This window comes from Pseudorca crassidens, chromosome 1 (genome assembly GCF_039906515.1).
Source record: "Pseudorca crassidens isolate mPseCra1 chromosome 1, mPseCra1.hap1, whole genome shotgun sequence".
Taxonomy (NCBI): Eukaryota; Metazoa; Chordata; class Mammalia; order Artiodactyla; family Delphinidae; genus Pseudorca; species Pseudorca crassidens.
Window position 1 is genome coordinate 107,517,268 of NC_090296.1, and position 19,788 is coordinate 107,537,055.

Genomic DNA, 19,788 nt, shown 5'->3' on the forward strand with positions numbered 1-19,788 from the left:
TTCAAAGTATTCAGGGCCTCATCTTTTTCGCTCTTCTTATTCAGTTCTTGTGTAGTCCAGAATCACGTGGAAAACTGCTACAGGCGGCTCCAAAGATGGCCTGCTCCATTAACGTTTAGGAAAGTGGTTATTTCCAGGCTTCATCCTGTCCAGTCAGTCCTGCAATTACCATCTTCAATGATGTCTTGCATTCCCCCAAAATAGAAAGGCTTCGGGCATCTGAGATTTTCAGCTGGTAGCTTTACTTCATCATTTCTTCTAGGTTTTTTATTCTTTCTTGCTTAGAACCCTGTTCCATGTCCTTTCTAGTCCAAAGTAGGAGGATGCTTTGACGTCTTTCCAAGAACTCTTCCATAAACCTCATACTGACCACGTATTTTGCTACTGGTGTCCCTGCAATTGTATTGGATGAGATAGCTCTCCTAAACTACTGAAACTGTCAGAAGACTGTACGAAATTTCTCTAAGCAGCAAACAAAAAGTCAGTCTCCTGGTCACCCAACATTTTTAGGGCTAATTGTAAAATTAATTATCCATTACATACAAGGACTCCCAATAAGCACGTATTGAGTTACTGCAGTGCCAGTCCTAAGAATGTAATCAACTTACCGTATGCTAGGAGTTATTTTTAAAAATAAAATTTAAATTGGGTTAAGTAAAAAATGGCATTGTCCACTACAGTAACTGATATGTACCATTAAGTTAGAACATATCTTTAAAGTGTTAAAAAAAAATTAAAACCAATTGAAAAATAAAATCAAGGTGCTACCTTAATTCACTAAGTTGATAAATTTGAAAATAAACTCATTTCAAAAATAAGATTTCAAATAAGGAATGTTTTATTTTCACATAATTTACTGTTTTTCTAAATGTCACCAATTTTTAAACTCTACTTAGCATCAAACATACCTTTCTCATTTTCTTCTTCCTCACCATCCTGAAATTCAAAGAATAATCAAATGTAAAATGAATTCACTTAAAACTGGATTTCAGTAATAGTACAAGATCTATCAAGTTTGATTGCTGAATGATTTAATAATATTAGAGACGCCTATCACTAACAAATACAGGATATTCCAATCAGAACTGAACCAAAACACATTTACAGAAATGTAGCATATGTCTGGTATACATGATTTTACACAAGGAAACAGGCAAATCTGTCAATGATTATATCAACAATGAACTGGATTACTTAGTTTCACTACTCAAAACTAGTTTAAACAACCGGACTCTTACTCATATCAAAAAGCCACTAGGAATTCCCTGGCGGTCTAGTGGTTAGGACTCGGCGCTTCCACTGCTAGGCCTTGGGTCCGACCCTCGGTCTGGGAACTAAGATCCCGCAAGCCGTGAGGCGCGGGCCCCCCACCACCCCAAAAAAAGAGGATGCAAAAAGATGCCAATAAAAAGCCTGCCCTGATTATTTTACATAACTCAGCTCAAAGGCACTCTTAGGGCATACTATTCAAAATGTACCAGAAAATCTAACATGAAAACATATACTTTTCAAGGGATGGAATGCATATTAATAAACAAAATAAATAAACAAAAAACACTCCCTTCTTAGGCATCTCAGAAGTAAGAATGACCACAAGAGTAGTTTCAAATTCATTCCTTTTTAATCTGTTAAAATGAATTCATAAGCTGTCTCATATACAATGGTGGTCAGCCACTTTAAAAATGGTATTTGTGCTAAGGTAATCAAAACAAGTAACACAATTTTTTAAATGATTGGCTTTAATTTTAAAATATGTGATATTTCAATTTTAAAATTTGTGACATCACGTAATCTAAAATTAAGCATGTGCTGGCTTGAAAACAAGAATAGCACAGAGGGGAAAATCTTTATTTACTCTACACTAAGCTAACACTACAAAAATAACTGAATTATAGCAAAATAGAAACAACATTTCCCAAAATTAAAGATCATAACAAATAAGCTAGTAATATGCATTATAATCTCAGTAATGGAAAAAAATTAAGGAATGTTTTAACTTATAACTTTTAAAATAAAAGCTGAGTAGAAGTAGATTTTTTTAGTCAAGGTGGTATGAAGCTACCGTACACGAAGCCTTAGAGTAGTGGTTCTCAAACTCTGAGTCTGTATCAGAATCCCCTGAGGACTTGGGATTGAGATTGAGATTGCTGAACACCAACCCTAGAGTTTCTGATTCAAGCCTGGAGTAGGGCCTGGGAATCTGCATCGTTAACAAGTTTCAGTGACGCTGATGCCGGTCCAGGGACTACACTTTAAGAACGGTGCCTTAGAGCGACAGCCTAGCAGGGAAATTAGACTGAAGGCAAAACTGAACTGTAAACAAAATTTTAAATGCCGCATTAATCTTATAACACAATTTTAGATTCATATAAAAGCATGCATTCCTTAAAAATGTCAAATATTTTACCATATGCTCAAAATTAACATTTGGGTAACACACATATTTCTGAGAAGTCATTTTTAAAATAATTTTTCAACTTTAAGTTAACACATAAGTGCCCCAATTAGGGAATGACCAATTGTACTGCAAACTAAAGTAACATGAAGGAAACTGAAAACACTAAAACAATTAAGCCATAAGCTTAGGAAGTAAAATAGTCCAGAACAAGTAGATTACTGACTGACAGCAATATGAATCCTATTATTATATAAGTCCATTATACTGTGCTCTAATAAGCTCCTAATTGTTATGCTGGAATTTAGTTTTAATCATTACATTTCTAATGTGCAACATTTGGAAAGGAAAGAAAAATGCTTTAACTTGGGTGGAGTGGTAGGCAGTGGCAGCAAAGGAAGGATGAGTTATGCTGGAATTACTGATAAGTCTTTTTCTCCCAAACTCTTTTAGTCATTTATCTCAGAGGGATAAATAAACTGGAATATCTCAACTTTTACTTAAAAGCAGAATAAAGTAACTTAAAGAATGCAACTTGCCTCTCCTTTATCTACCTGTGATACAACAGCACACCACTTCCAAGATATTGTTTTAGAGATGCAATATTGATATGTTCAAGAAAAAAAATGGCCAAAGTATTTATTAAAAAATACTGTGATGTAAAAAACAAAATCTTTCTGCCAATTAGAAATGTTATTTCTAGCTGCTAAAATAATTGGTAAGGTTTGCCTTACTTTGCTCAAGAGTTTTTAGGTATCTATCCTAATTACTCAACAGGTCTTCTGAAGGGTTTCACAACTTTAGTTTCTCAAAATAGTAGTAACACTAGCCTTATTACATATACTTAAATGTCCCTAGGAAAGGAGTCTGAGCCAACTTCCAGAAAACAAACTGATTACAATGGGGGTGAAGCACAAAAACAACTAGGGTTAGTAGAAAAGATGAGCCACACACTAGTGCATATTTGCATTATTGTTCAGTATGTGCAGTAAACATAGCACTCACTACTAAGGTTAAACCATTCCTTACAATAAAGAAACAAACCAAGAAATACAAGAAAGACAGTGGAAATTTTTCCCTGTAAATGATATATAGGCACAGACATGTACCTTATTTGAAAATAATTTTCCTCCACTGAAAACAGATGTTTTTTCAGAATAAGGAATATGGTAAATAAGTAACCACAATGAAAAGCATCCTTTTAAATTAACTACTTTTTGTGCTAATCTTGAAAAAATGTATTTCACATATGAAAATGAAAACAAATGTCTATAATGTTCATGTTATTTATCTTTGTAATGGGATCTACAACCCTTAAGTCAAATATGAAAATTAATACAGAAAGCTTCTCTATTTTTATTTCATTCTAGGAGCAGCAATGACTCGTGACAGGTAAAGACAAGCCTAGGACTTGTTTTTCAGTTAACAAAGTGTTTCCTATATACCCATTCTATTACCTTCCCCTAGGTTAATCTTGTGATACATGTACTTATATGAACCAAGTAAGAAGACCTCTTCTGGAAGGCCTCCTTTCCCCTGACTTGTATAGAAACACTGTATTCAGTCTGACTAATTTACAATAAACCTTCAAGATAACCCTAAACCACTACCTGCTATCTATGTGGCAATACGCTAAAGACTGTGGGAAATACAAAATATCTGGCACATAATAAGCACTTAACAAATATTTGTTGAATGAATTTACTGAATAAATGTAGTGTAAGACACCACTGTTTTTAGGTGGAGGGACTGAACTAACTGCAGCACTGTGTAAGTACAATGGAATTCAGAAAACAACAATTCCGAGTGTGGAGTCATTTAGTGAAAAGAATACCAGACTAGGCACCATGAGATGTAGTTATTTATTCTGTCTTTACCACTAAAACAGTTTTACTCTGTGGTAGTGTCATCTACCTAGGTGAATTTTACCTATAAAACAGAGATAACATATGACCTAAATAGGATATATAGAATTAAATAAGATAAGGGGTGTAAAAAGTTCTCTGTCAACAGTAAAGCACTACATGAGAGAGAGCTTTATGGAAGAGACAGAGATAAGTCTGGCTTTGAGAGGTATGTAGACTTCGTATGACAAAAAAAGGGAAGGCCCTTCAAGTTAATGAAACATTAGGGGCAAAGGCAAATGGAAAAAGGAATATACATGATGCAATCATAGAAGATTGACAGGATTGACACTAGAGGAAATTTTTAAGAATTAAAGCATTACCAAATACAAACATTTTGGAGAAAATTTTCCAAACAATTCTCAAGTAACTGATACCTTCAAGCAAGTAAAACAATACTACAAGTAACCACTAACTACACATGTACTATGTGCCAGGGTATATGATTGATCTTCACATCACTCTAGCAGGTAGGACTTACAATGTTCATTTTACAGACATAGAAATTGACTAAGAAAACATGCCGAAACTCACAATATTATAAGTAACTAACAGAATGCAAACCAAATTCTACCTGGTATGACAAACTGCTTAGAGGCTAACACCTGAGAGCTAAAGATTTAAGCTTCAAGTCAAAGCCTGAAGACTGGCTTTAAATAAATATATCCCTATACAAAGGCACTGCCTATTTACTTATATTTTTAAAAACAAGGAATAAAAGGATAAATCCTGAATTTTGGAAAGTTCACCAATAAGGGGACGGGTGAAGGGGACTTTTTTGAATATATCCTGTCTCTTAGATTTGACTTTGGAACCATGTAAATATTTTAAATAATTATAAAATTAAATTTAAAATTATAACTTTTTATTTTGAAATAACTATAGACTCACAAGAAGTTACAGATTAATTTTTTTAAAAAACAATACTTAAACATTGAAAATAAAATGAAACAAGTCAACCTAAATATGTATTAGTTGGTGATCACACAGAAGACTAGTCTAAAACACAGTGATTTGTTTGTTCCTAGAGGGGTACAGCCTTAGGAGAGATACAACTGGGGAGAAAAACCTTAAATTATTTTCAGAAATCACACTGGTGGCGGTGTTGGTATTATCATTCTAGGACTATTGTATATACACTGTGAGATAAAGAAAATAATTAACTTAGAAGTATCCTTATGAACTCAAAATCTATTTTATCTTAGAAGTAAAAACCAACAAAAACAAGCAAACAAAAAACACATTCTCTAGCACTGTACATTGAAAAGGCCTAGAAAACATGAATAACCCAGTGGCAATGAATACCCCTACCATGGAGATTACTGTCTTGAAATACCATTTACCACTAAAAGGAAAAAATGGCTAATTACAGGTCTGGAGCAGGAAATGGAACATCTTTACCAGAAAGCACAGAAGCAAAGACTACTAGGATCATGTTGAAAGGACTCAAAAGCCAACTTGAAGAGGTTCTCACTGGCTACAGATGGGACAATTTGAGCATTAATAAGGATAATAACTACAATGGACTGAAATACATTAAAAATATTTAAGTCCATGAGTTCAAAATGAAACTATGGGAGAAAAAGAAAAAAAAAAAAAAAAAAAAGAACCTCATTAGTCACTATTGGAGACGCTCATGAACCAGCTCATTATTTTGAAAATTGGTAAATAAAAGAAAAATAATCAAACATATATCCCGCCTTTCTTTGTAAATGGTACCACAGGGTAACCAAATAGCAGGTGAGAAGTTTCTCTTTCCAAGGAACATTCCAGCTAACAAATAAAGAAAAAAATGACAGAATTAGAATATCACCACTTTGATCTCCCTAAATAACCAGTGCAGTATGGATCATCAATGATTGGTACCATCACCAAGAAGATACAGTCAAACATTATGTGTATCCAAATAGAAGAATACAACACTACCTGGGAATTAGCTGTATGTCTTGCGGGGATGGAGATGGGGGTGCAGGAATCAGATAGTAAACCTCTGGATCCTATAACCAACTTACCAATTTACAGGAAATACAGTAAACAGAGTTGAACGAATCCATAGGAATGTAATCAGCAAAATATAGACTTTGGAAGCTCTATGACTTGTCAAACTATGCTAGATGCTCTTTTTGTAAATATTTTTATTGAACCAGCCATCTCCATTCATTCACCTAATGTCTGTGGCTGCTTTCACACTACAATGGCAGAGTTAGATAGCTGTGACAGACCATATGGCCCACAACGGCTAATGGCCTTTTCTACCTGGCCTTTTAAGAAAAACTTTGCCAACTCTTGTTCTATAGGATAAACAACTCAATTTCTTTAACAAATAAGACAGTAGGGGAAAAAAGATGGAGAGAAAACCTAGAGATTAAAAGAGGTCTAAAAGACATTTCAATCAATCACAATGTCTCGATCTTACTTGTATCTGGATTCAAATAAAACCTGTTTTTTAAAAAAATTTTGGACAACTGAGTAATTGAAGATACTAAAAATCGTGTTTTAGGAGTAATAATGTAAAAAATAAAAGAGTTCTGAAATTTTTAAATTTTTACATACTGAAATTTTTAAAGTAAATACGATGTCTGGAATTTGTTTCAAAATAATCCAGAAAAGCGGAAGTGAACAGAGGTATAGATGAAATAATACTGCCCGTGAATTGATAACAGCAGAAGCTGTGTGATGGGTACACTCTATGCAGTATTCCTTAACACACGTAGTAAGACAATACATTCATTAGTCATGTTTAGAAGCATCAGATCATGATGGAACTCAGATACATTCATATATATTTCTAGATATTCCACTATACATCATTTAGGAAGAGGAAAAAGGTCATTTTACTTAAAACTTCTCTGAAGAAGTAACCTCCCTTTTGATATGATAAAGCAAAACTTGCCCCTTGATGAGAAGTATATGTTATTTCATTCTCAGGATGGAATGGGAGCAAGGCCAAATCTAGCCCATAAAAATTTGGAAAAATTAGAAAAAGGCACTCATTCCTTAAGATACTTCTGTTAAATTTCTACAATAAATATATAATCTATTATGAGAATGGGGACCCTTAGATGTGATGCTTTCACACACTCACAACCTGTGCAACTGTAAGAGAGGCCCTTGATGAAAATTTAAAAACTCGTTGCCAGAGAATATGAAGAGTTCAACTTTACCTTTTTGCAAATTAGTAATCTATAAAAGGTACTCCTCCAATCTGGGAGTTGATCTTCCTCATCTACTTTTCATCATTCAGAAATGAATGTACCTGAGGATAGTACGGGGGACAAGTCTACAGACTTTCAGAGTCCTAATATTTCCTTCCTGAATATTCCAAATTACCAAAAACATTCCTCCCAGAAATGCAATTTCTCCCCCATTGAAATAAACACAGAGAGCCAATATATAGCCTCACCAGCATTTCAAAGGCAAGAGAGCTGCAGGAAAGAAGGCATGACCAGAGGCAATCAGCTAAGCAGTCTGTGAATATACGCCCCATTATACACTCTTCCAGTAAATATTAGAATGAGGAAAAAACACAGCTGGATCACTATTTTTTCTAAATCTAGTAAACAGAGGGAATCCCTATCTCTATTTGAAAGTATACTATTTAAAGAGGGTACATGAACAAGGCATTCTTGAGTACAGATATGAGAAAAAGACAGGGTAATTTTTTAGTAGAGAAATTGAGCTATAAATGTGTTTACAGCATCTGTACGTCATACTTTAAAATGTACACTACGCGTTATCACATATACCAAAAACAAAATCTAATACAGCCTAGAAGAGTTGTCATTTTCTACACACACATACACATACATACATACATACCCCAAGTAAATTAATTGAACAGAGATTTTTATCATTTTTATACTATGCCCATCCTAGGAGTGTTAAATTAACCAAATTTTAAAGCTTTGAAAAGGATATTAGTACTTTTAAATGATTTATTTTATACCAAAGTGACCAAAAAAAATCAAGGAGTGTGAAGGCTTCCCAAAAGACTGGTAACTAGAGTCATGTTTTATACAAAGGATAGACTGTTTTTATTTTTATTTTGAAAATGGTAGGAACCTTGTTGTAATAACTTCCAATTACCTCTATGGCAACAGAAATTTCAGCTGCCACTTTAAAGTATTTTGTATACACCACATAAGTAACTCAGTATTAAATTTAAGGCAGTTTTATGAATTAAAGAATTATGAAGTCAAAATAAGATTCCTTTTCCAAGCCCTTCCACCCACAATATCAAATTCATAGGACTAAATGTAAACTTACTTGGGCTGTTAGAAAGGTATCATCTTCACCTTCTTGAGCTTCAATTTCCTAAGTAAAAGGGTATACAATAGCTTTGCTTTACAAAATATCTGGGTAACATGAGAATGCTTTTATGCTATACCCGATTATCATGTGCCTCGTGTTCTGTGCAGGGTCTATGGATACCATGGGTCCTAAGTCAATGCTTAATAATTCAGGCTATATTTTTTATGCCAACAGAAACGCTTAGTCACATTGATAAAAGAATTAGAAAAATGTCCTTCATGAGCCCTTCATTTATTAGGCTAAGTAGAACGAAGTGTTCTAAGCATGAATACTGACCCCCTAATCCCTTGATTTTCTTAAGATGTACTAACATACTTCAAAGCAGGACAAATGATCTATTTCATTCAAAGAAAAGATTTAAAAATTATATGCTTTTAAGTTAAACCTTCATAAGTAATTTCCCCACCCTTGATGACAACCAAATAAATGCAAATTAGTCTTTTTATCTTCTAAAGTAGTAAAAACAAAACAAACCAAAACTACCACCTTATAATGTTAGCAAGGTCAGAGTTAGATTGGTACACTCATTCATAGTAGGGTAGTAAACAACTTAAATATCCCAAATTAAAGGAGTAGCTATCAGACACATAGAAAACAGTCTAATAAACTGTGGTGTAACACAAGAATTATGAAGTCATTATGATATGTTATGTGAAAATATTATATAGAATAGCAACTTATGGCACGATAACTACTAGGTAAAAATATATACATATGTGGAAGATAATAAGCAAAAATAAAAGGGTCATCTTAGATGGTAGGAGTCTGAGTGATTTATAAATAACTTTTAAAATATATTTTTTTAAAGTTCTGTGACTTTCACATTGAACTAGAAATATACGTTTTTATTATTTAGTACTTAATTTATCTGTGTCACGTTTTAAAAAAAACTGGCTAAAGACCTGACTTTCGATGTCCTCTTTTTCTATATCTTCTATTGCTTCTGCCTCTATTAATTCATGAGCTCTCTTGTTCTCTTCTGCAGAAAGTAACTCCTTGCAATGCACATTTTCTTCTTCATTTTCACCAAATTCTTCAGAGTCCTTTAGTTCGTCACTTCCATCTTGTTCATGTGCCTCTTGATGCTCCAATTCACAGTCCTTTTAATGGTAAGAAAATTTGGTACAACTCGAGGCAAAGTACTATAGGCTATCCACCAAACCTTTTTGGTAATTTACATCTCTAAATGTTTTCACTTTTATCATATTTTGACATTATTCCCAAAGTCAAAGTTCAATCATTTTATAGGACACACTAACTGTGTCTTTAAAAATAGAGGGGGTCTAAAACCAAGGTCATTAAACTACGCATCTGAGTTCCCAAATCTCTTACACTGAAATACATACACACTAACTGGATTGCTCTCAAGTTCCAGTTGTTTAATATTTACCAAATCACATACTTGTATGAGCCATCCTTCAAGACACGGCTTCAAAGAAATGACTTCTTTTCTCCACATGTCACAGTTTGATTTAACTTCAAAGACCACGGAAATCTTACATACGATAATATAAAGTTTATTTCCAATTAATAATAAGGAATTCCAACTGTTACACCAATGTCTGTTCTTAGAAAATATGCAAATAATTAATCTAAATGTATTAGCTTTGAAATCTACCACTATGCCACAAAGCCGATTAAGCAGGGGAACATAGGTTGGGATTGCCTCTGTGAAAGAATATCTGTTTGCCCTTCAAAGTTTAAGGATACAACGGTACCTCAGTAGAAACAAAGAAAAGCAGCAATGTGCCTAGTTCCCTCTTTGATTAACTGCAGAGAAAGGGTTGAAAGCAATGAACATCCCTTCCTCCTTTGCTATTCTCATGGTACATCTAGCAGATTTAACAAAAAGTTTCTGAGTTAAAAGGGGAAAAGTGCAGGGGTATAACTATTAATCATTCATAGCTGAACTGCAATGAGTGAAAAGAAATTTCTGGTGGGCACCGAGAAGAAATACGATTGTTTTGGAATATGGAGTGCTTGGGGAGCAGGGCGTCTCTGGGACAGAGGTTTAACCAGCTTCACTACCTATGGGTGGAGGAACGTAGGGGATTGAAAATGGAGTAGGTGGTTGGTTATATGATGGTGGAAGAATAGGTGCAAAACAAAAGAAAATCACAAGGGAAGTCACTGAGGGAACTTCATCTACTCTGAAGTGCCAACTTTGACCATTCTCCTCACCTATAAGTAGAAGTAATTCCCATAGTATTCATATATCTAAGCAATAGGTGATATTTACCCACCACTACTGTATAAATTCCAAAACTGCCAACTCTGAGAAACAGGGAAAGCATATTCACTTAATTTCTATCAAATTCATCACATACGCGGATACTTCCAAAGGGAAAAAGAAATATAAAGAGAGTGAAGATATATTTAAATAGTATTTTTTTAAAAGCTCTTTTGTTCTTCTAGACATTATGAGACCAGGTTCATTTAATAATTACACAAAGGCAACCTCGGCAGTACATGTAAGAGACAGCAATATTACATCTCGTAATGTTTCAAACGACTGAAACATTTTTATGAACTGAAGAGCTGAAAGGAAGTTAGAAATGTGAAAACTAAAAGGGTTTTTACTAAGGCACAATGCTTTTCCAGCTTATGGGTAATTTTGGCTTAATCATGCACTCACTAGTGAAGATAACTAGAGAAAATAAGAGCAAAGGAACAAACCTAATGGAAGATATACCACAAGGATAAAAGAACACAAAGACTGAAGAGTTCTTAAATGCTCAAACGAAAGCTGGTTACAGACATGCAATCATCAATTTTAATGGATCCCTGAGCAAACATTTCCTAAACGATCTGACTGCAGGGCTAACTCCTCAACCAAACATCTCTTTCTCTCTGTGCCTGCCCTCAAAGTGCAAGATACAAAGCGTTGAGACGCATGGTGCTGTGTGGCTTGTGTGTGTATAACGTAGGGAGGGTAGAGAGCTAGACCGTAGGAGAGATGGGTGGGTGAATGGACATGAGCTGGCTTCATGGTGGAGCACACAGACATCCCAAGATGTTATGGCAATATGGCCTAACTGTACACAGAAAATGGAAATACATGGGGTGTAAATGTACATAAGTTAAGAGGAACTATGCTCATTAAATAACTCCTGCAAATGCCACACTACCTAAGATCTAATGATCAGTAAATAGCAGATCACACTTCATTAAAATGAAAACAAAACAAAAAAAATCTAACTATGATTAAAAATAACAGTAATATAGAACTGCCACAACCTCAATTAAAATTAAAATACTTCATATTTCTGGTTGGTCAGTTTTAAAGTACATTCTTTTTTAGCCAATAAAGACCTGGCTTATCTTTAAAGGGCAAAACAAATTTCTTAATCTGATCTTCACCAAGTAGCAACACATCAGCAACTCTCTCCATTTTAGGGACTACATTTTTCTAAGTTCTGTTTGTTATATACGAAAGCTAATGCGATGGGCAGTACGTTGTCCAGGAACTAAGATAACAATTGTCCTGTAGCTGTTCCTCCGGCCCCTATGTCTCGAATTTCTACTTAAATGCTCTGACAAACATTTTTTGCTTTGTCTCATTTAACTAAAGATAAAGTTATTTATTATATTTCTCAACTATGAGAATTAATAAGATTGACAATATTACATAAGTCTCTATCATTATTTTACCTACATATTTCAGTGTCTATTGTTCCAGTAAAATGCATGAATTCATCATGCAAAATGCTAGGCTCAAAATAAACATCTTAACCTGTGTAATTAACACTTTACCTTGACAAAAGCATCATCTTCCACAGAAGCATCTCCACTCAACTCATCTGCTTCCTGTTTTTTACCTGCGAAAGAAGGAAAATGGGCTAACAACCAATATTTTATTACTTCAAAAGCAAAAAACATTCAGAGAAGTTTACCCCGAGGTACCACTCTCCACTCCCAAATCATCTGACAAAGCTAATGCCAACTGCTTATAAACCACCTGGCCACAGCTGTCCCAAACAAAAAAAAAAGCTTTATTAACAATGACATGCTGTTTCATTTCACTAAAATAAACTGTACAATTAATCCTACATATGAACCCATCATCTTAACCGACTTGACATATGAGGTACATTTTTTACACCACTCAAATTCTCTACCTCCAATTCTCCCGGAAGTAGCAGCACCTTTCAACAGTTCTCTCCTATTTGTATACATAACCAGACATCTGATAGCTAAATTCAAGACTCATATCCCCCATAAAGCTTTCCCTAAGTTCTCCTTGTCAACAAGCTTTCTCTAAAATAAAATTCTCACACTTGACACCTCACAATCCATCAGCTGATTAGATATTGCCTTGTACTCTCAAGTACATCTTGCTTCACCACTTAAAAAAATACCTTAAGTACAGTGACTGCTTTTATGCTTATTTTGTGTTTCTCCAAAGGCCTAAATATAAATAGCGCTGGGCGCTTAACATAATGACTGATTTAACTGATTTAAGGCAAGTAAAAATTACTTCAGACCAAAAACTGTTAAGAGCTTCTAGATAGACTACAGGCCTCCCTGACCTCATCTTCAAAACTTTGCAAACTGGTGGTTGGAATTTTAAAAATGTTTTCCACATCAGAAAAAAAAAAGTTTTCCACAGAGCCAAAGCTAAAAGTTTGTGTTTTCAAGCTAGTCCACAAAAATCTACTAGTTAAATAACCCATAATGTATCAGAAATGCTGTAAAAAAAAAAAAAAAAAATCACAGCTGCTAAAATTTTACTATTAAATTTTAAAATTTTTACTGATTTTGAGAGGTTAATGATTCTTTCCTGAGGCTAACTAATCAACCTTTCCTTTGCATAAAACAGGCGTTGCCATGTCTCAAGCTTCCATGACCCCCAGAGTAGAGGGTTTAGTTGTGAGGTAACTGTAAGAAAAAAGTTAGGATGCCTCCCTTTCCCATGTCTCCTCACCAGCTCCTATCTTCCATCTACCCCCAATTTGAAATCCTTTCCATGAATGAGAGATAAAAAGTGAAACAAGGGCTTCCCTGGTGGCGCAGTGGTTGAGAGTCCGCCTGCCGATGCAGGGGACCACGGGTTCGTGCCCCGGTCCGGGAAGATCCCACATGCCGCGGAATGGCTGGGCCTGTGAGCCATGGCCGCTGAGCCTGCGCGTCCGGAGCCTGTGCTCCGCAACGGGAGAAGCCACAGCAGTGAGAGGCCCGCGTACCCCAAAAAGAAAAAAAAAAAAAGTGAAACAAGATACTGGTCCTTTCCAAATACGTGAAAAGATTAAGAGTAAAGAGTTTTCTTTTATCCACTGAGGTAAAAGAGGTCTTCGTGTCCCTGAGGGCTTGTGTGAATCAAAAGAGAAACAAAATGTTGAGCTTAGTGGTATTTGTATTTTAGAGAAAATACAAATTAGAAGTTACTACAAGGGCAACAAGAGAGCTGTTCCTTCCTTACAAAAGAAAACAGTATCAGGTGAGAAAGAGCTCACTAAACTGTTTTATCACGTTTAGAGAAAGTTCCATAATATAAAAACTTTAAAGATGCTACCTTTGAGAAGAAATAAGCTTTTTAAAACTATAGGATTGGGACTTCCTAGTGGTCCAGTGGTAAAGAATCTGCCTTCTAATGCAGGGGACGAGGGTTTGATCCCTGGTCAGGGAAGTAAGACCCCACACGCCACGGGGCAACTAAGCCCACATGCCACAACTACTGAGCTGGCGCGCCACAGCTACTGAGCTGGCGCACCTCAACTAGAGCCCGCATGTCACAAACTACAGAGCCCATGCACCACAATTACAGACCCCATGGCCCTGAAGCTCGTGCACCACAACGAAGAGCCACAGGGCTCAACGAAGATCCCGCGTGCCGCAACTAAGACCCAACGCAGCCAAAAATAAATTAAATAAATAAATAAAATAAAACTATAGGATTCCACCCCCCAACACACACACCACCAAATAACCTATAGAGTAGAGCTTTTGGGTGAACTCCTTCAGATCATTTGCAAATATTATTTACTCTTCACAAATATAAAATGCTTTACAATTTGCAAAGCGCTTTATTTTTTTAAATTTATTTTATTATATTTTATTTTTGGCTGCATGGGGTCTTCATTGCTGTGCACGGGCTTTCTCTAGTTGTGGCGAGTGAGGGCTACTCTTCGTTGCAGTGTGTGGGCTTCTCACTGCAGTGGCTTCTCTTGTTGCGGAGCACGGGCTCTAGGCGTGCAGGCTTCAGTAGTTGTGGCTCGCATGCTCTAGAGCGCAGGCTCAGCAGTTGTGGCTCACGTGCCTAACCGCTCTGCAGTATGGGGGAATCTTCCCAGACCAGGGCTCAAACGCGTGTCCCCTGCATTGGCAGGTGGATTCTTAACCACTGCGCCACCAGGGAAGTCCCGCAAAGCACTTAGAAAAAAAAAGGTCAACTGATTTTTCCTAGCACCCCATGGTACATAGGGCCGGTAATCACAACTTTACAAAAGAGAAAACGAACCCGAGGTTATACAGCTTGCCCAAAGCTAGTAAATGGCATTGTCAGAACTGGAAGCCAAGGCTTCTCTTTTCCAGTCTTAAATTCTTTCCACTTCATCTTACTATGACCTACTTAAAAGACATTATTCTAGTAAGCAGTGGTTAATTAACTCAATTTACAGATACCATCTTTGAAATGGCAGCCCTCATCATAATGACAAGCTACATCACTATCCATGGTGAGTTTCACTTGCCTTAGTTTACTTAAAGGAAAACCAAATTACACTACATCAACCAAAACAACAACAGCAGTCACTACCACTGCTTAAGCAGCTTCCACAGTGCAGACACTAGGATAAATGCTTCATATGTATTAATGCATTTATTTTATCCTCTTAACTAGCCCCATTTTACAAAACAGGAAACTAATGCTGAAAAGTTAATCAGATTACAAAGTTAGTAAGGGTAGTGCTTCAGTTTAATCCCAGGCCTATTCCCACTCCTCAAAAACCACAAAACCATTGATGTTCAAGTAGCTACAATGTGCCAGTTGTTAAAAATGTTATCTCTTTTAGCATGAACACAGGCTCCACAAGCCACATCCATAAAATTTTAAAATGTGAGAGTCACAGAAATTACGTAACTTGCCCCATGACAAACAGGCAACAAGAGGCAGAGGTACACAAAAAGGTCCAAGTTTGCTATCCCTTATTGTTTTTAACAGATGTATCACATGAAAGCACTGGACACAATGTGTCATAAGCTTGTAAGCATAAAAACCACAAGGAGGAGATTTTCAAACATACAGTGATGAAACTTTAATAATAACCTGATAGGTACATAATATTTAAGAAAACTGACATTTCACACACTAGTTTTTGACTCCTCTCATGATCTGTAACTCTGCACTTGTTTACACATGATGAATTAGAAACTATACTGTAATTTCTTCCTTTATGAAAAAAAGTATCACCCCTCCACCATACAAAAATAATTCACATCTTAAAAAGCTATGATGTTCATCATCCAGCCCAGAACCTAGTACAATGCTATATAATAAGTAGATACTCAAGCATTATATATATGTAGGTTATAGGTTGGATGCTAGCAGTAAACAATGTCTGGATTTCTATTCAGAATTTCTATCAGCCCTCACTGGGACAAAGGTAAGACGTGACATGCCAGTCAAACTAGCATCATGTGCAACCCCATCCTGTCATGAAGGACTGTAAACTCCAACTTTAACGATGTTACAAAGTACATCGACAGATTCCTAACTTTTATGATGTCACAGATAAGAAATAACTTAAAAGAAAAATCAAATCCCACATAATTCAACAAGCACCACCAGCTTAGGCACATTTTTGTGCAGTCAGTAATCATTTATACCCCATATCCCATTTAAGCCTGTGCTATGAAAGCTCCTACAACAAACTAATAAATGAATCTTTTGTCCTTCAGGGAATCTGGCATATACCACAGAAATGGGAACTGGTCCAAAGCAAAGTAGCACCACCAGGATGAGGAAGCTAACTGAAAGTGCAATGTAGTCGGAAGCCTAACTTTAATGCTCTGAGGAACAAAACTAGAAAATAAACTGAGTAGTAAAGACAGTCTGAATAGCAAAATAGAAACTGGAAGCAAAATTACTTATCACATCTCAAACTATCATAGTAGTAACATATAGTTATTTTGAAATTTCACTGCAATGATTTTAGGGTCAAAAGTAAAAATGTATACACCAAAGGAAGACGACACTAGAATACCTCCTTAATTATGCAGCATTGTTTTTATGGGTCCACAAATCCTTAGTGAAACCACTGGGGCCAGACATGTTTCAGAACTGTCAGATTTTAAGAGAGTACAATAGTGTCTATACCATGTGTTAATTTAAACCTCCCAGTGGCTTCTGGAACAGCTTCTCTCAATCAATCACGGAAACATTTGTGCAATGAAATATATGAATATTAACATCAATTAGGATAAACCAAGACTATAAGTAGCCTCACTTTTGCCACCAAACTTAAGAAAAAACTTCATTTTCAGAATGTTTGTATTTCAGAGTTAACAATAAAGAATTTTGGATGGCAATTTGGTTTTCTTCTTCAAAGGCAAACTGGTCCTTACAAGGTTTGGTAATTTTCCTTTTCAAGTTCAGAAATACCTCCAGAAACAAAATGAAACAAAAAATCCACTTAACAAGTAGATTTTAAAGTAATTTTGCCAAAAAAATTTTGTGGCTGAGTAACTTTTCCCCTAAACATTTACAGAAGCTATGAAACGTTAGAAAATGTTCAGTCATAAAATTTCTGTTGGATAAGAGGGGGGAAGACTCAGAGACCAGGCCAAACTGAACAACACTGATGATTCCAGCAACAACCTCTCCTCAACTGTATGAAATCTTAAAATAATCACGTACTATGCCTTGTGTTAACCATTTGCATATGTGTTTTAGTCTCTCTTCTATTAAAATGGTATTTCACTAATGAAATCAGTTTTCTAAAAGGCTTTGCACACTGTCCTAAACATAGCAGCCATCCAATAGGTCATTTTATTATTTTTTAAAAATCTACCATAAAGATATTTCATACTCATTATAATAAAATAAATCTGGAACACACCAAATGTATATTTTTTAAAATCTCTTAACTGTGTCACTAAAGACAACCAAACTGAACATCCACACACACTTGTGAGCATTTGCACAAGACTTTAAAAGGCAGCAAGAATGTAACTTGAGTTCTTAACAGATTACTTTTCTATCCTATCAATAAGAAGAAACTAGCACTGCTTAGCTCAGCATTATTGTGAGCATCAAATAAAGCAATGTGAAAGTGTTTTGAAAACTGTAACAGAGAACTAATTGCAAACTGACAGGCAGAAAGAGATGAATGAAAATGATGCTAAGTTTTAAGCAGTAATCTAGAGCAGCCAGTGGTTCTTAACCCTAGCTGCATGCGAATCACCTGGGGAACTTTTAGAAAATACTGATTCCTGGGCCCCCAACAGAGTAACCAAAACCAACTCTCTGGGGGGCAGGAGCATGGTATCTGTATTTTTTTGTTTTGTTTTGTTTTTTTTGCGGTACACTGGCCTCTCATCATTGTGGCTTCTCCCGCTGCAGAGCACAGGCTCCGGACGCGCAGGCTCAGCGGCCATGGCTCACGGGCCCAGCCGCTCCGCGGCATGTGGGATCTTCCCGGACCGGGGAACGAACCCGTGGTCCCCTGCATCGGCAGGCGGACTCTCAACCACTGCGCCACCAGGGAAGTCCAGGTATCTGTATTTTTAAAAACTCAAATGACTCTAATGTAGAGCAGACTGAGCATAACTGAAGAAGTTGGAGTGAGAAGAACATAAAAGGTTACCGTTTTCAGATTCTCCAGACTAGAAAAAATTTAAATTCTACCTAGCTTCAACAAAACACCTTGAGTAGGTATGAACCGGTATTAATTCTCAACAAGGTTAAAAAAAAAAAAAAAAACCTTAAACATAAACCTCCTATGAGTACATGCACATGTACGTATATACCTTAGATCATGTTATCTGTGATAAAATCCGAGTGGTGGAATTACGGGCAATTTTCACTTTTTTGTACTTTTCTGGATTATCTAATTTTTAAAATGAAAACATTTCACTTTTATAATCTGGAAAACAATTTGTAAAGCCATAATACAAACTACTATTCCAGGTTACCAGAACTGCCACATAAGGCTAACTCGGGCTGTGGAGTTTATGGTGTGAATGGTTAACTCCCAGAATTGCACCACACCGAGGCCCTTTTATTGTAATGTGTGAGAACTAACTTATAGTTGATTAAATAAATCAGCAAATTTCAGCCTTAAACCCTAAGCCATTGTTCAGTCTCTTCATTAAAGTCATTTCTGATGCCACCAACTGATAATAATGACTGCTTTTTCCTCTAATTCCTGGACAATTCTCACTTTATTTTACATGAGTTCATGAAAGAGAAGAAAAAGTCTGAAGTCTTCTGTCCTTAATTCAAAATGCCTAGGAGATGAATGACATGGGAGAAAGACACTGTCATAAAGTACTAGAAAATTTTATCTATCTCCCCACCAGGATCCTTGACACAATAAAATAGCTGAAAAAAGTACAAAAGTGCTTTGGTGATAAACATAATCCACTATATACAACTGCATAAGTCAAATGCAGGTTTTAATGGCTGAGGTAAAAGGGCCTGATTTTGTGAAATGAAAATGACATACACAACTTCTGAGGTTGGACAATATTCCAGCAAAAGTTATGAGGCTTTCCAACACAGCAACAACTTGGTGAGGGATAAAAGGCGAGTGCCATGATTCACATACTCTAAAAGTAAGTACATTTCACAATCAGTGTTTAAGGAGAAGCCACTAGTGCTGTTGAGAAAAGCACCTTAAAAAGGAAAACTGTTTGGAAAATAGTAAAGACTATTAATCTCTGATTGACTGCTGCCTACAAAGAAATATGCAATTAAAATAAGCACCAAAAGAAATATTTTTAAAAGCAGTTGTTAAGAAAGTCATCATATGGCCCTCAGTATTCATTCAACAAACCTGTTATGTGCCAAGCAATATGCTAGGCATTACAGAGATTAATGTAAATAAAAGATTATGTCCTCACCCCCACAAAGCTTCTAGCCCAGTGGGTACCCAAAAAAGATTTATGACAATTTTGTCCCCAAAATGTTTCTCAATGCCACAGTTCTGATTAAAGTTTCCTTAACATCCAAACATACAA

General features: G+C 35.9%; 1 protein-coding gene across 8 annotated transcripts in view; it reads right to left on the reverse strand.

Moving 5' to 3' along the window:
- Window positions 1–19,788, reverse strand: part of SLTM (SAFB like transcription modulator) — a 44,531-nt gene that overhangs the window by 19,947 nt on the left and 4,796 nt on the right. For 4 of the 8 annotated variants that reach the window (XM_067748329.1, XM_067748293.1, XM_067748284.1 and 1 more), the window contains exons 3-6: window positions 12,364–12,428; window positions 9,513–9,710; window positions 8,566–8,613; window positions 909–936 (exon numbers count right to left, since the gene is read on the reverse strand). In XM_067748329.1, coding sequence (XP_067604430.1) covers window positions 909–936; window positions 8,566–8,613; window positions 9,513–9,710; window positions 12,364–12,428 — 339 coding nt within the window. The remainder of the gene's footprint in view (window positions 1–908; window positions 937–8,565; window positions 8,614–9,512; window positions 9,711–12,363; window positions 12,429–19,788) is intronic. The other 4 variants (XM_067748320.1, XM_067748302.1, XM_067748311.1 and 1 more) reach the window with 2 other exon arrangements.